Source organism: Panthera pardus, unplaced genomic scaffold (assembly GCF_024362965.1).
Source record: "Panthera pardus isolate Hobbes unplaced genomic scaffold, ASM2436296v1 HiC_scaffold_12, whole genome shotgun sequence".
In the NCBI taxonomy this organism is placed as follows: domain Eukaryota; kingdom Metazoa; phylum Chordata; class Mammalia; order Carnivora; family Felidae; genus Panthera; species Panthera pardus.
In genome coordinates, this window is record NW_026526677.1 from 44853719 (window position 1) to 44870155 (window position 16437).

At 48.8% G+C, this 16437-nt stretch overlaps 1 protein-coding gene across 3 annotated transcripts in view; it reads right to left on the reverse strand.

Annotated features, from left to right (window-relative positions):
* SPON1 (spondin 1) overlaps positions 1–16437 on the reverse strand; it is a 259322-nt gene that overhangs the window by 13415 nt on the left and 229470 nt on the right. For all 3 annotated transcript variants that reach the window (XR_002081851.2, XR_002081850.2, XM_019456395.2), the window contains exons 7-10: positions 15683–15747; positions 2047–2248; positions 943–1083; positions 404–479 (exon numbers count right to left, since the gene is read on the reverse strand). Coding sequence is in view for 1 of the 3 variants with exons in the window: in XM_019456395.2 (XP_019311940.2) it covers positions 404–479; positions 943–1083; positions 2047–2248; positions 15683–15747 (484 nt within the window). In the remaining 2 variants the exon portion in view is untranslated. The remainder of the gene's footprint in view (positions 1–403; positions 480–942; positions 1084–2046; positions 2249–15682; positions 15748–16437) is intronic.

The following is a 16437-nucleotide window of genomic DNA, read 5'->3' on the forward strand; positions in this document are numbered from 1 at the left end:
CCAAGGCCACAGAAAAAAGCCCAAGTGGTGTGGCTCCAGATCCCATGAGAGAAGGGGCTGAAGGCATGGGCCTGCTGCTCCCTCCTGACCCTAGGATCTAGGCCTCCCTTTCCTTGCTGGGGAAGTGGACGTGTCCACGCTGCCTCACAGGCCAGAGTGACCATCAAAGTGGGGAGTGCCGGGGGTCCCAGGACGCCCATGCAAAGGCCCGATACTGGTGAACACGTCTTCTTTGAGTCCTGGCCTCATTTTGGCTTATCTTCCAGGAAGAAGTCCTCAGAGAAGGGACTGCCAAGTCAAAGGACATACTATTTTTGCAGCTCTGAAAACCTGTTCGCAAACTGATTTCTCAGAAGGTATTGCCAGGTTATATTGCTACCTGCAACCAAGAAAACTTACATACCTTCATCTTTCTCTTCTGGAGCCAGATCTGCGACAATATCATCGACGTTATCAGGTACAATATTGCATTGTTCCCCCTGCAAAAGGAATTTTTCTTGGAGGGCTCCCATCAAACAGTGGCACGTGTTGGGGTCAGACGAGGGAGGAGGTAAAATCGGATGCCCACCCTGCGTGCAAATCCCAGGCCACGGTGGAGTTCCGAGCCAACATTTACAATCACACTGAAAGAGAAATGGCAAGAAAGCCACAGCTTCCCAGTCCCTGACCCATGGCAGACGTCAGTAATCAGTTATGGAACTCACTAGGATAGCTATCTGTCTGGACCAAATCATTCAGTGGAGCACAGAACCCCACTGTAATGTTGATTTTGCTCATTTAGATCTTACGAATAATTTGCATGCTTAGAAACCTCAGGCGGTCCAGGAGTCCTGTGTTTTGGAATACGCCAGGGACCTCATGATTCCTGAGCAGATAGGGGTATAGTTGGCTCGCACTCCTGGTGGGAAGGGTCTGTGGCAGGGTGAGCTCTAGCCCCAGTACCTTCCGGGCGATTCTCTCGATGACAACTCTGGCTACTTGAGTGATAGACCCGCCCTCTGGATCGTAAAAAGGACTCTGAGGATGGTCCAGGCTGGTCAGGGGCCGGATTTTCTCCTGGGGAATTGTGGGCTTGTTGGGTGACTGTCAGCGGGGAAGAGAACACAGAGAGAGAGAGTGTGGGAAACAGAGTGTTTAAAAACCACAAAAGCAACTTGATTGTAATATGATCAGAACAAAAACCTAATTGTTAGGGATTTCACAACAGCTCTAACTGCCTCTGGTGTTAATGCAATTCTATTCACGCCATGTATCGTGCAAAAAAAATCGGTAGACCTCGATTTTCAGATTCTCCCAGGTACTCAGGATTACGTCCTGATGAAGACAAAGTTTCAGAGAGCTCATCCCAACTAGGAAACAGCTGAACCAGGCTGGCCTGAATCCAGAGCTCTTCCTGATGGACCAGGCGTTGGCAAACTAGTCTAGAGAGGGTCAGATGGTAAATATTTTAGGTTTTGTGGGTCCCACTGTGTCGGCTCCAACTACTCGACTCAGCTTTTGTAGGGAGAGAGCAGCTCCCTACAACATGTAATTGAATGCGGGCGGCGGGGTTTGAAAACCTTATTTACAAGTCAGGTGGTAGTCCCAGTTTGGCCCACAAACTGGGGTTTTCCGACATACTGCCCTGCCACTGGTTTTCCAATGGCTTCGGATTTCAATGCAATGAAAAATATTAAATCAGGAGACAATCCAAAGTCCTTAACCTAGGTGTCTGGAAACCTCCAGGATCTGGCCCAGCCTCACATACATCAGCTTCTGTTGTTCCCTATTCTCACCCCCGTCTCTTGCTTTTTGCTTCCATGCCCATTTCCTGCTGTTCCCTTGCTTACCTAGGAACTGCTTTTTAGCAGATTCCCTCTCCATGGCCTCCTGGCCAGCTGTGTGGGTCGTACTGTATATGGTATGTGAGGGTGAAACTACACCGGCCTCCCCTTCCAGACTGTGGATTCCTTTACCACATTTGTGTCTGGGACCCCCAGCACAAGGCTGGGGGAAGAGAAAGCACCCAGAAAGCTTTGTCCCTCACCACCACAGGCACATACCCACCTCATAGGTCACCCCACTGTCGGTGCCGGCGTCCCAGGGGATCAGGTCTTGTACCACCTTCTGGACCCAGCCGCACTCCTTGGTACACAGATCCTCTGCAGACAGGCCCACGTTCCAGTCGGGGCTGGGGCCCATCATGGTCAGGAAGGACATCAAGTGGCGTGTCCTGTCCACTGAAAATTCAGCCGAGGGTGCCGCTCTCCTGGAAACCAGATACGTTACGTTAGGGGGTCTGGGGGGTACACACTCTGAGGGACATCAGGCCAGACCAGAGCTGAAGGAGGAGAGGACAGAAGGACCAAGGATTCTTGGTCTTCCACTGATCTCTGCCTGTGGCCACTCCTGTTTTACACCCTTTGCTATCCTGAGCCCTTCCACTGGCCACACGTGGAGAGAATCATATGCTACCATCATATGCACTTTTAATCTGTTCAAGGCACTTAAACTGTTTTTGTAGATGTTTCTTATTGTTCAGCTGTTGATTGACTGTCAACTCTCACTGGAGGGTGAGCCCCAGGAAAGCAGGGCTTTTGTCTGTCTTATTTATGGCTTGATTTCCAGTGCCTACAACAGTGCCTGGCACAGAGTAGATGCTCACTGTTTCTGAGTAAACGAACAAATACTTTGTGTTATTGTAACTGAACCCAAGTTTGTCTGCCTGATGCCCAGCAAAGATGATCACCGAGTCGCCAAGGATGCAGCAAGGAAAGAGTTGATTTGAGAGGCAGCCAAAGGCAGAGACGTGAGGGCAAGCCTCAAATCTGCTCCTGAGGAGGAGAGTTGGGGAAATTGGAAGGCAAATGAAAAAGTTCTGGGTAAAGAGTCACAGCTGCACTTACTAGTCTGCAGCTGCGATCAGCCACATTATCTCTCTGGTTACCGGTTTCAATCCCTACCCTCTTTTGATCATTCCTCATTCTTGAGGGAATTGGGACGATGACCATTCTAGTTACTTCCTGCTGAGATGGGGCACAGATCAGAGTTGGGGAATGGAAACTTCCTGCACTCACTTAGAGATACTCTTCAGTCCCAGGCTGAAACCCAACATTCTGCATTACTAAGAGTTATTTTTGAGAGCGCGCGAGGGAAACAGAATCTGAAGCAGGCTCCAGGCTCTGAGCTGTCAGCACACAGCCCGATGCGGGGCTCTAACCCACAAGCCTGAGCTGAAGTTCGACAAGTCACCCAGGTGCCCCTGCATTACCAAGATTTTGTAGTTTGGTTATTAGTGTTTGTACTACATTGTATCTAGGACCTTTGGGGAGAGGTGTTTTAACCAAGCTTGTTGCATGTATTGAGGTCTTCAGGCCAGCTCTCCTGAATAGGAGGGGTCTGCCAGAGGCTCACTGCTCCAAGCAGTGCTTTTTTTTGAGGTCCTCCTTGCTGGCAGGCTGTAGGGAACCTGCGGATTCTCGTATGTTGAATGTGAGGAATCCACGGCTTGACTCCCCTCAGTGTCCCTGAAGAGTGAGCCTCACTGAAGTTGAAGCTGGCCCTCTGGGTGCTCACTCTTCAGGTCTTTAGTGATACCAAGTCTCCAGGATACAGTCGGTGCAAGGGCACGTCTGTGGGGCACGTCAACCTGCTGGAAGTGAACTTACCTAACCTGCTGGACCTCCCTGAAAGTATCCAATTCTCTGATGTGAGGAACTCCTAAGTTATGAAAAGGGTGTAACAACAGTCTTCCATATACCATTTCATAAGGGCTTATTAACTCAAGCCCATGTCTAGGGGCCACTCATACCTAAAGCAGAACAACCAGCAAGGCTTCTTCCCCAAGTTAAGTTAGTTTCTTGGCAGATCTTTGCCAAAGGTTTTTTTTTTTTCTTTCTTGGTTTTTCTAGCTGGTTGGGGTCTCCAGGAAGTGTGTAATTTCCACTGGACACCCAAGGCATTGGGCACGGTTTGTCTGGCTTGTGCTGCAAACACTGCTCCATTGTCACTCTGAATGGTTAGTGGCAATCCAAACCTAGGGATGTTTTTGCTTAAAAGTGTTTTTTTGTTTTTTTTTTTTAAGTATACTTTATTGTCAAATTGGCTTCCATACAACACCCAGTGCTCATCCCAACAAGTGCCCTCAATGCACATCACCTACTTTCCCCTACTTAGAAGTGTTTGGACAACTTCTGAGGACTTCACTGAATGGCAGGGGAAAGAGCTTCAACCCGGCTTGTCAAGGGATCTATAAATACCAGCAAATATTGAAAATTACCTGTTGTTTTTGGCTCCTGGTAAAGTCTACCTGCCGGTCTTCTCCAGGCTTGGTGCTTAAAACTTCATCAGGCATTACAAAAAGTTCTAAGGTTTTTTTTAAGTTTCTTCCCCTTTTTTGACAAATTTTGCAATGGAGATAACAGGAACTTATGTGACTTTCAATAAACACAAGCAGAATAAAAGTTTTATATTATAGTGCTTTTAATTCTAAGCACGTGTCCATTTTAATTAAACCAGCAACCTTAAATTAGTTTTACTACTCAGTATTTTCCAAGATCATGTGAAAATCATTTGGGTTAGTTTCAGTCTTTGAGTTTTAGAATGTCCAATTCGAACAAGCGTTTGCTTTTTAACTAACCAGAACTCTTTTACAAATTAACTTTAGCAACACCATGCAGATGGAGAGCAAATACCTCACACACATGGACACATACAAATACACAAACAAGATGCAGAAAAAATCTTAAAGGCCCAATTTCCAAGTCTCTACCCCTTTTTACAACACAAATCTAATTGCAAGGTGGTATAATTTACGGATTCATTAATTGGTCATTTTTCTCAAGAGTCGAAGGACTATTGTGGCCAGTGTTACAAAAGAAGATTGCCCTATATTGGAGAACAGAGCCGAAAGGGCTGCATGTGGGAATCAAGCAGGGACTTTCCATTTTCCAATTAGAACACGGCTGGTTTTATTCGAAGATATCACAAGCTGCAGCAAGCCTAATGAAGCCCAGAGTGCCTCCGTGGGCACTGGTTCCTCCGCAAAAGTTGAGGCTTCACCCATAGAACCAAATGGCTTCCTAGTTTCTAGTTCCTCCCTAAAATTCAGAGCTTCACTGACTGAACCAAACAACTGGCTAGTCTGCCCTCTCTTAAGAAAAGGAGGGGCGCCTGGGTGGCTCAGTCGGTTGGGCGACCGACTTCGGCTCAGGTCATGATCTCGCAGTCCGTGAGTTCGAGCCCCGCATCGGGCTCTGTGCTGACAGCTTGGAGCCTGGAGCCTGCTTCGGATTCTGTATCTCCCTCTCTCTCTGACCCTCCCCCGTTCATGCTCTGTCTCTCTCTGTCTCAAAAATAAATAAATGTAAAAAAAAAATTAAAAAAAAGAAGAAAAGGAGACAAAGAGAACCCAAATCCTGTGTTTGGAGGCAGCCGAGTGAGAGGAAGAAATCTAAGAAAGCCAAACCAGAGGGAGGAAGAAATAAGCAGCCTCCCATGCCATGGAGTATGCAGTACTCACCAAGAGACCTCTGTCTAAACCAAACCCAAAGCCATTTTCTTGCCTCAGGTTAATTTAGGTGCCGAAGGCCGATGGTGCCCAGTCGGAGTGGGGTCTTGAGGTCGGGCCCCTCGACAAAAAGCCTAGGCAACTGCTTGGACCAGTCACCAGAATCCTGTTAGCAGCTCGGGGCCGACAAACCATGGGCGCAGAGCTCCTGCCTGGCTCACCAAATCTGTAGCCAAACCCAAGTTCGCCTGCCCGATACTCAGCAAAGACCATCACTGAGAGACATAGAGTCCCCAGCAAGCTCCTCCACAGGCAGCAAAAGGAGGAGACAGGATAAAACTCAGCCCCACCTCCTCCCAGGAGCAGAATCAGGGCAGTTTAAAGGCAAATGGAAGACATTTGGCTGAAAAGTTGCAGCTGAGGGCAGTTCCATTAACCCTTTGCTTACCGGTTCCATTGTGTGCCTAGCTGTGTTGGGATGGACTTTACAAATCAGTGCTTACCAATGCCCCAAGCCTTTCTTTCTTTCTTTTTTTGGACATCCTCACTCAATCCTCAGAACAGACCTGAGGGAAGAATGACTGATTCCAATTTATGCATGAGGAAACTGAGGCTCACGGGCTTATGTTATGCAACTTGTCCAAAATCACCAAGTTAAAAATGGCAGACAAGACCACGACCCAAGGCAATATTAGTTCGAATCAGCGCTCTTCTCATCATCAATTTCAAATTCCTTCTCCCTGCCCCGTTTTCACTCTGCGATCAACATTGTGCCGTCACAGGTGGGAGAGCGTCTCCCCAGCTTGCTGCCTCTGTTGTCCTCACGGGGCTGCTGACAGCACGGCCCTACCCCGGTACCAGAACTCGCCCGTGGCCACATCCTCCGGTTGGTGAGCAAGGACCTGGCTATATAGCCGGGGAGATGGGTTGTCTGTCAACCCCCAAGCCACAAGAGGCTATTATTCTTCAACCTCTGTCTCCTCAAGTTGCTAAGAAGAGGTCTCAGCCGTGGCCAGGGCTGGGCGAGGACAATGGTGGTGGCCCCCTGGGGCGGGGGTTGGGGAGCTGGGGAAGGAAGAGTTAGATGCACTCAGCACACACCGGGTGGCAGACCCGGGTTATTTTATTTCCCCACCCCCGTGACAATCCCGTGGGGTTTGAGTTGTCCCATTTTGTAGAGAAGAAAGCAAGCGTGGAAAGGTATAAAAGTTAATGGACCTTTAAAGAGACACAGCTGGTAGGGGCTGAGGTTTAAAGGCAGCTCTGCCTGACTCTACACCCCCAGGCTGCTAATTGTGGGGAATCCTTGGCTGGGGACCAACGTGTCTGTTCAGTTCAGCTGGCAGCTGGTGCACCTCAGCTGCTGGGGAGTCCCCGTGTCCCTCTGTGGAGGCCAGCTGCTTCTGGCTCCCCTCACCTGTCCCCAAAAGTAATGACTCCAGACCTGGTTAGGCCTCGTGGAACTGGACCCGTTGGGCTCTGGCAGGCTAGATGGGGTCAAGCCACGCACAGAGAGGAACGGAAGCCTGGGTGTGTGTCTGGCGTCACCTCTTTGAGCTGCGGGTCCTGGGGGCAAATTACCAAAGCATTCTGTGCCTCAGCGTCCCCGTCTGTAAAATGGGGATCTCCATATGTCTACTCCAAAGGGTTACTGTGTTTAATGAGAGAACTTGCATACGGTGCTTAGTCCAGCGCCTGGCACTTGAGAGAAGCAGTGTAGGGTTGTAAAGAGATCAGAAAAGAGAGGGGGGAAGTGGAGGGAGGCCTTCCTGAGTGGACTACCCATTATAGCCTGATGCCAGTCTATGTTCTGTTACAGGAGTGGGGGAAGAGCCTGGTCTGAGCCCTGGCTTGGGTGTCAGCAGCCCAGCAAGGCCCGGTGTCGCCCTCCTCTCCAGCCTCCTGCCACCCACCCCATCTGCCGCCCTGTGCCCCGGCCAGACCAGCCTAGTTGCAGGTCCCATGTGCACTTCCATCTGCTGGGAAAGCTCTTCTGCAGTGGTTTGCACCGTGCGGTCCCCTGGTAACTTGTTAGAAATGTGGATTCTTGAGCCCCACCCCAGATTTACTTAATCAGAGACTCTGGGGGTAGGACCCAGCATTCTAGTTTAACGACCCCTCGAGGTGCTCTGGATGCACCTCGAGTTTAACGAGTGTTGGTCTACTCCTCTTTCAAGCTTCAGGTCATGAGTCACCTCATCCTGGAGTCTTTTGGATCTCCCTGACTGAGGCCAGTGCCTGTGGTGTCTCTCCATACTCTCTGAAGCTGTGCCCTATGATCAACATCACCCTGTCATCATTCGGTCTTCCCCCTCTAGATTGGGAGCTGCTTGAGGGCAGGGACCCTAAGCTTCATCCCAGGACCGCGGTGCCCAGCGGGCGGGCTGAACAAGGCAGTGTGTGAGGACTTGGGCTCTTCCACCCCCAGCTCTAGGTCTTGGCAGTAAGTCACTCACTGTCCTCCAGTCCCAGGTTCTTCATCTGACACCACCTACCTGCAGGGTTTCTGTGAGGCTCCCACGATGCTTTCCGAGGAAGCCTTTATAAACCACTAACGTCCCCCACACACCTAGTCCACTACGTAGGCACCAACTGGGGGATTTCATCTTCTTTTCCCAGGTGTGCGTTTACTGGCATGTAGGTGAGTGGCTTTAGCTTTTAGCAGCTTCTTTAAAGACGTGGCTTCTACAAGAACTGCAGCCTTGCTCACTAGGGACTCACAGTGTATGGTCTGGGGCCCGCCTTCCTGTCGGTGCAAACCACACAGCATGGACATCTGAGGGGACTGCTTTTGCCCCAGCCCTCCTTGGCTCTTGGCCCCTTGGGGGGTCCAGCAAGGCCTTGGGGGGCATACATCGTCTCCCATTGCCATAGAAACCAACCACTCCACCTGTTACCTTCCCATCTCCCTGAGCATGTGGCTTGCTTTGTCAGAATTGTCATTTGTATCCTGTAAGCTATGGGTGACACTATTCATAGTGACAACCTAAGGGGCAAAGACATCTCTGCTCAGGAGTCCGGTGCTGGGGAAACCGAATCAAGCCTGACCCAACAGGCCATCCCGATACTCTGCTCAGCTGATGGACTTAACCATCGGAGAACCTCACGTGTCTTGTAAGACACGATGCAAATTGTTTTCCACTGATGCACTTTGGCCAAATCTGTAACCTGAGTGACGTATCCTTCCAGACCTTGGTGAGTTTTAAGGAGTAGGAAATTTGGGGCAACCAATCCCTGCACAAAACGCCTGACCTTAGGTTGGGTAATATGGCAAACTTGAATCTGTACGGGCCTGGGGGCAATTTTAGCAATTTTCTAACATCTTCAGTTATGCTCTGCTCTTTTCTCTTACCCTTGACTGGGAAATTTGTCCCCTGATCCCCAGCTCCCATAATGCATTCTGCAGGAAGCATTTCCTGACCTCTCTTCAAATTGTTTAGGACCCCGGGTGCACTTTCCCAGAGCACGATGAGCTCACTCTTTCCTTGGGGTTCTGGTTGAATTTCCATCTTGCACATTAGGTTCCAGAAGAGTAGAGACCATTTTTGTCTTGCTTACAGCTCTATCTCAGAGCCCGGCTTAGAACTTGGCATGAAGTGGATTCTCCTCAAATATTTGTTTTAAATAAATTACTTAATCTAGGAAATGAATGGAGCTCTTATACTTCCTTTGACCTTCAAATTTAATTTAAAAATCACCTCAAAGTATTTATTACTTCCATAATAAAAATGCTATTTAAAATAATGAAATGGATAAGAATATATGGGAGTTTTCTTTGGGAAATGCTTGGTACGACTGGAGTTCTTTAATTTGTCCAAACCATAATAAAAATCCACATTCATGCTTTCTTATATGCCATATCTTTCCAGATATGATATTTTGTGAATTTGGTTTTATTTTTCTGTTCTGGGATTTAAGTTTTTCATCAGTTTTCTAGCAAAGAGAGTTGATCTGGCCATACCATGATAACAGTATATTATAAATCATGATAATTAAAATGGACGCCTATTCAGGACAAGAAAGAAATATAAATGAGTGGCATAGATTGGAGATCCCAGAAACTTTAGATATGGTATTATACAAAACAGACTTCTCAAATTAGGGGGAAAAGGAAAGATTGTGCCAACAGGGTGGGGCCAACTTAACTGCAGTTTTTCTTTTAAAAATGTGGAATTTGCACTTAATCTCACATACCTAAATAAATAATCCAGAGTTAAATAGACAGCAACCAGATTATAGGGGACATGTCGATTACTGATTTGCTAGAGAAATGTTAATTTCCTCTGCTTTGAAACAATAAAGCAATAACAAAAGTAACTAATTGAATTATGAACCAACTAAAGACATCTGTGTAATGAAACAACATGGTTGAATTAGCGAGAAAAAAAAATGGCATGTTGGAAAAAACATCTCCATGCAGTGTGACTGACAAATGTAACTGTCATACATACAGAGCTAATCCAAATCTGTAAGAAAAACACCACAATCGCGACAGATAAAGGAAAGTTATGAACAGAAAATTCACACCAGAAAAATGAATAAGGAAGACCAGATGAAGACATGGAGAAGTGCTTCACCTTTTTACATTCAGAGGGGCAGCATGGTGCGCAGGGAAGAACAAAGGATATTGGAAGAGGCAGCTGGATTTGCATCTGGGTTCAGCCGCTTGCTAGCTCTGTGCCAGGGGCTTTTTGCCCCCCCGCCCCTGGCTCTTTGCACCTACTATGGCAGCAAAATGGGAGCATCATCTTAGCCACCCAAGGGCTTTTCGTGAGGAAACTGCTTGTCATTGTGACCGGCACATCCTAGGACTTGGTAAATGTTGATTTCTTGCTCATTAAGCCTTTCCAAACAAAACTTCAAAGAACACCATAAAAGAAAAGAGGCAATAGGGATTTTTATGCTCCTCCTAAGAACTTATTATCTCCTTCTAAATTTCAGATCCAAACCAGTGTAACTCAGGTCACTGGTGAGACTCTAGTCACTGGCGATTCAGGTCACTCATATGCCGAGCTTTGTCTCTCATGTATTTCAAATAATCCCCCATAGTTTTCGAAGTTGCAGAAACTCAATATAACCACTAGAGGGCGCAAGAGCCACGCACTAGGCTGAAGTCCTGCGTGGTAGGTCTGAGGTTTCTGCCTCGGAAAAACTGCTTATAACCTGGAGGCATCTAGGGCTCCGGGTCCCTCTGGCCAATTAGATCTACCACCTGCTCCTCTAGTCCAACGCGTCTTTACAATCCTGAAGGTATCGGCAGACCTGGGCAAGTGCTACTGGAGACAGGAAGGGCCTTGAAACTTTCAGCCCTGATCTGAGAAAGAGAGAGATGCCTTTGTCCTCATGGGGAGAGCCATGGCTTGGGTGATTTGCGGGGCAGGATTGCTGGAGAGGGTGACCGTCTCTAGTCCACCCTCCCTTCATCTGTCTCAAAAACAAGGACAGTTGTCTAATCAAATGTGAATTAAACAGAGTGGCTGGAAATAATTACAGAGACTACAGTCCCTTATAAAATCCATTGTAAGAATAAAGATTATTTGCAGAAGTTCCAGTAATTCCTAGCATTCAGATTAACCTGGAGGAACTGGGTGGTAGGAATTTAGAACTGATTTGCAGGAAACCTGGTCGTTTTCTACTCAGGCGCCAGAGGAACTGGTGAAGGATGTGGGTTTTGTTCAGAATCTGTCTTTCCTGTCTCTACCTGCACTCTGGGCTGACAGAACCACAGCTTGATTTATTGAGCTAAACAAGTCAGCAGCTAATTTGTTTCGTTCATGGCTGTCCTTTGAGAAGTGGTCCTGGGGAAAAAGATGAAGATCATTGAAAAGCAAGTCAGTTTCACAGGGCAGGACCTCACAAAGTAGGTCACCCCGGCTTTCCACTGGCCCAAGGGTGGATAGAATCCCATTAACCTCAATCGGGCAGGCTCAGTGAGGAGGGGCAGGGCTGTTTCTGCAAAACAAAACTTGGCTGCGTGGAGGCTTCCTAATTTGACTTCCTAATGAGATGTGGAAGAGGGAAGGGGAGACTGGGGTATGGGAAAATCAAAGGAAAATTCCTTTCCCTTAACGAGCTGGTAGCACTGAGCAGAGAGGGTTTGGGTGTTTGGGAGGTCTGGGTGTTTGCCATCGATTAATTCTGTTCCACTGGGGTCTCATGAAGTCTGAGGGACGGGGAAAGCTGGGAAGGTGTCCCTAAATATAAATAAATATATATATATATATATATATATATATATATATATTTCAAATTTACAGAAAAGTCTTCCCCATCTTAAAAAAGAAGACAAAAAACATCATTGACTCTGTTACTCCTTGGAGCAGTAGCTGTTCCAGCCACTCTTCTTTCACAGCAAACTCAGAAGACTTGTCTGTATTCGCTGACTCTATAACCTCACTTTCTGTTCACATTTCACCCCCCTGGAGGCTGCCCGCCGTTGCTCAGTGGAAAGGATTCTCAATAAGGTCACTGATTTTCTTCATGTTGGTCAACCCAATAGGCATGATGCAGCCCTAATCTTACTTGATCTCTCAGGTGCACTGGACACAGCTGACCACTCTCTCCTGGAGCACTTTCTTCTCTTGGCTTCCCTGATGCCAAGCTTCCTTCCCCAGTCTGTTTGCTACTCCTTTTCTGTTTCCTTCCTTTGCAGGCATGTCCTCCAACGTGCATCTCCAACGTGTCACATCCAGAACTGAGCTCATGGTCTTTCCCACTGAGCTTCATTTACTATTCTGAACCTAGTAGGTGGCCCCACCAACCCATTCATCCAGGTGTCTCTGCTTCCCTCACTCTCCATATTGAACTTATCACTGCAGCCTGTGGGATTCTGCTCCTACACCTCTCTACGACCGCCATACCTCTCCATCTCTACCACCACCATCCTTGTCAAGGTCACTGTGAATTCTCCCCTCACTACTCTTAACCTTCTCGTATTGGAGCCAGAGTGTTGTTACTGGTTGTTTTTTTTTTTTTAAGTTTATTTACTTGTTTTGGAGAGAGAGTGAGCTCATGTGGGGGAAGGGCAGAGAGAGAGAGAGAGAGAGAGACAGAATTCCAAACAGCCTCTGAGCTGTCAATGCAGAGCCCGACATAGGGCTCGAACTCACAAACTATGATATCATGACCTGAGCGGAAATCAAAAGTTGGACAACATACTGAGCCACTCAGACACCCCTGTTTTGTTTTCTTTTGAATGAAGATTTGATCATGTTGTCATCCTGCTTAAAACCCTTCAAAGATTTCCCATTACTCTTAATGGAAAAATCTAAATCCCTAATGTGTGCCTTGGCCCCACACCAAGTTCGCCTGTGATTTCTGGACCTAGTTATACCACAACTGTTTAGCACCTTAAGTATGCTGAACCCTCCTCAGGGTCTTTACACATGATAGTCTCTCTAGACTTTCTAGAACGTTCTCCCCTTTCTTTGCCTCTTTACCTAGCCAGCTCCTATTGGTTCCTTAACTCTTAGCTCAATGGCCATCCCTTAAAGGAAGCTTTCTCTGACCTTCAGGTTGGGTCAGGGTCCCCGTCACGCTCTCTCATGGCACCTTATATCTTCACAGACATGTCACATTTGTCAGCATTTGGTTAATGTCTCTCCCTCACTAAACTGTGAGTTCATGAGAAACTCTGCTCTGCTCAGCACTGTATTCCTAAGTATCTTTGACAGTACTTCCCTTTAGAGACCGGCCATAAATGTTTGTTGAGGCAATGAAATGTTTCAGTCATCGTTAACGGAAGGACACAAGGTAAGTGAAAGTCACGGTTTTGTTTTGTTCTGGGGCAGGAGTCAGACAATTTGGTTGTGGTCACAGTGTGAATTTCATGCTGGTCCGAAGTCTGACTGGCAGATATATATATGTCTTGATTGGTGAAAAGACGGACACTGAATGACCTGTTACGTAGTTGGAGGGGCCTTGTAATAAGTAAGGGGCACAGGGAGTGGAGGCAGCTGGGGAGGGTTGGAATTCTAGTTCTTCCGCCAGTGGAGCTGGCTGCTGAGGTCTGAGCCTCTGTCTCATCTGCAAAGTGAGGCTCCAGACCCCTACCTCATGGGGTTAGTATGAGGATGGAGTGGGATGAGGAACATAAGTCCTGGCAGGGTACCTGGCACATAGTAGGCGCTAGACACAAGAGGACAGCTCTCTGCTCCCTGCTTTTTCTTCCTCCTTTCCGCTTTCCTTCCAGAAGCACCCTGCTTTGCCACTTACACCTTCCTAAACCCCGGGCTCCTTAAGGGAAAACTGGCATCAGGTTTCCCTAGTGGTATCAACACTGGCATCTGCAAACTCTGGCCCAGATGCCCCCAGCCCCTGCCTGGTTTTGAGCCCAAGGTGAGGACTCGTCCACATGCAGTTTTGGGAGCTGGGGGCAGCTGAGGAGAGCCTGAGCGCACAAGATTCAGGGTGGGTGTTTTTTTCTGACTGACTTAATGATGTGAAGGGGCCTCAGGGCCTCGGTGAATTCACATGGGTGTTTTTTGGTGGGACAGGCCTGAGACAGGCAAATGCCCCCCTACCAGGGGACAGCCGGGGGCAGTAGACCCTGCCTCTGCTGCTTCTCCTTGGAGGGGAAGGCATTTCCAGGGCTGGGCAGGTTTCCAACCACGCTGGCCCCAGCTTCCTCAGAGGAGATCACAGCAAGCCAGGAAAGGCCTCTACGCAGCCAGCTCAGCTGCCCTTGGTCCGCTGTCCAGGTGTGGGCCTGTCTCTCTTTCCTCAGGTCGCCACTTAGGGCCTCAGTTCTGCCCAGACCTGGGCCAATCCAGGGCAAGGAGCCTCCTTCCAGACTCAGCCCCGTATGATACCTTCTGAACAAGACCCTTCATGACCCCTCCTCAATCCTCGGCTGGGTTGTGCCCCTTCTCTAGGCTTCTAGAACCACTTATAACCTCATCATAACATTTATCCCCATGGAGTGTGCACGGCCACCATGGTGTATGGTGTCACCCGAAGGTGTGCAAAGGGCAGCTCTGGGGTGGGAGACCTCTCTTTATTGTCCATCCCCCCACCCCCAATGGCTGTGGGTTCCAAAGGCTGGGGACTGGGTGTACAGGGCTGGCATGTCGTGGGTGGGGGAGGAACGGTTAATTTGCTGAATGGTTAAACAGGTGGGCACCAGATGCCTGGCAGCAGCTTCCCTGCTCCCCGCTGGTTGTGTGGGAGCACTCCTCTCTCCGCTCCTGCTACCCCATCCTGTGCTTCTCTACCCATCATCTTGACTTTGCCTTTGCTCCCACCGAGCAGAATCTCACCCACTGCCTGTGTTGTTGCGCTCTCCATCACCACCATCATCGGTGGGTATAGACGCCTCCAGAGAATGGCCAAGCCATTCTTCATAAACCATTTTCATGCGGTTGGCAGGAACTTTGCTCCAAGTCTTGCATCCTTGAAGGAGGAGTGAAACCAAAGCTCGTTCAAGGAACTGCACAGGACTCGGCATGGCCAGAGAGAGGTGCAGAGTAGAGAGAGGCAAGACATGAGCCCTAAGGAAAAGGAAGCAGGAGCTGGGGCATGTTCGGCTCACTGGGGCCTCTCTAAGTGATCCCGGAGACCAAAGGAGGTCATGGAGGGATTCTAAGGAGAGGATAACACAATAGGATTTGGTTTGGTTTTGTTTTTTTGATATGATGATTTCAAGGTCCACGTACGCCATCTACAGAGAGGTGTCCAAGAAACTGATGGATGGATGATCTACTTACTCACCTACCTATCTTCCTACCTACCTACCTACCTACCTACATATCTGCCTGGCGGAGCAGTCCTTCAGGGAGCCATCGGCATACACTAGGTCATCAAAATACAAGGGAGGATGAAATCTTAAAGGGATAGAGTAGACAGGAAAGAGATAACCTGGGGCCAATCTAGTTTTCCACGAGTAAGACCTGCCTAGAGTGAGTGTACCTGTGTGCGAAGGTGGTTTCAGTCGGACGTGGCCGAGAACATGAGTGAACACGTAATGGCAACTGTTATGTCCGGTTCTGTGGTATTAGAGCCATCGGGGGAGACAAAGACCAGGCCCGTATTCCTGAGAAGATACAGGTAAGTGTGATAGGCCCACACGTGGGCAGTGTACCTCACCTGCTCATGCACCTGAGAGGTACTGCTGACTTTAATGACATAACTCATGTGGTGGCCAGCCGGTGGGTGGCTCCGAGTATGAGAAATGGCCAGGGTCTGTGTGCTACTTACACGTTGAGAGGCTGCCAGGCTGGCCACTGAGCTTTGGCCTTGATGACGGTGAGGACCTCATCACTCTGCAAAAAAAGGACCACAGTTGTTTAGTGAGGAGAGCCAGGCTCACGGCAGCAAGAGAGGTTTGACATGGTGACATTGTCCACCCTCACTCCCTTACCTGCTGCCCAGGTGTGGAGCCATCCCTCCCCAGGGTAGCGAAGCCCGGGAGCCTCGGCCATCCCGGGGGATGGGGCTCAGTGCCCGCTGCGTCTGTTGTGTGTTGCACACTGATGGGTTCACTGAGCCACACCCTGGTTTCCAGCTCCGGCCACCCCTCCCGCACTGCAGCCGGAGCTCTGACCCGGCCTCCGCCTTGGATGGCCATGCTTCTATATCATGCCCAGCCTGGAGGGCAGGTTGTGCACTCTGTGTCCAGGCACCGGCTGCATGAGGTGTTGCAGGGTAGCCAATACCTGCTCCGGAGGATTGTCACCACCCCCCCACCCCCCCGGCCCCAGACCTCTCCTGCTGTTGAGACCCACACACCTGATTGGACTCCCTTGGACAGGAGGCCAGAACAAAGTCTGAGGCCAACACCCCTTGTGCTGCTCATATCATTCTGCTCTATTTGCTTTGGACAGCGTGTAGCATGGACCCTTAAAATCGATTTTTGAGGAAGGATTTGCTAATTAACAATTTGACGGAAAGCATTAAGTCAACATCGAGGGGGGAAATGCAGAAGTTTGTGGATCTTGCTTAACTTTACTTGG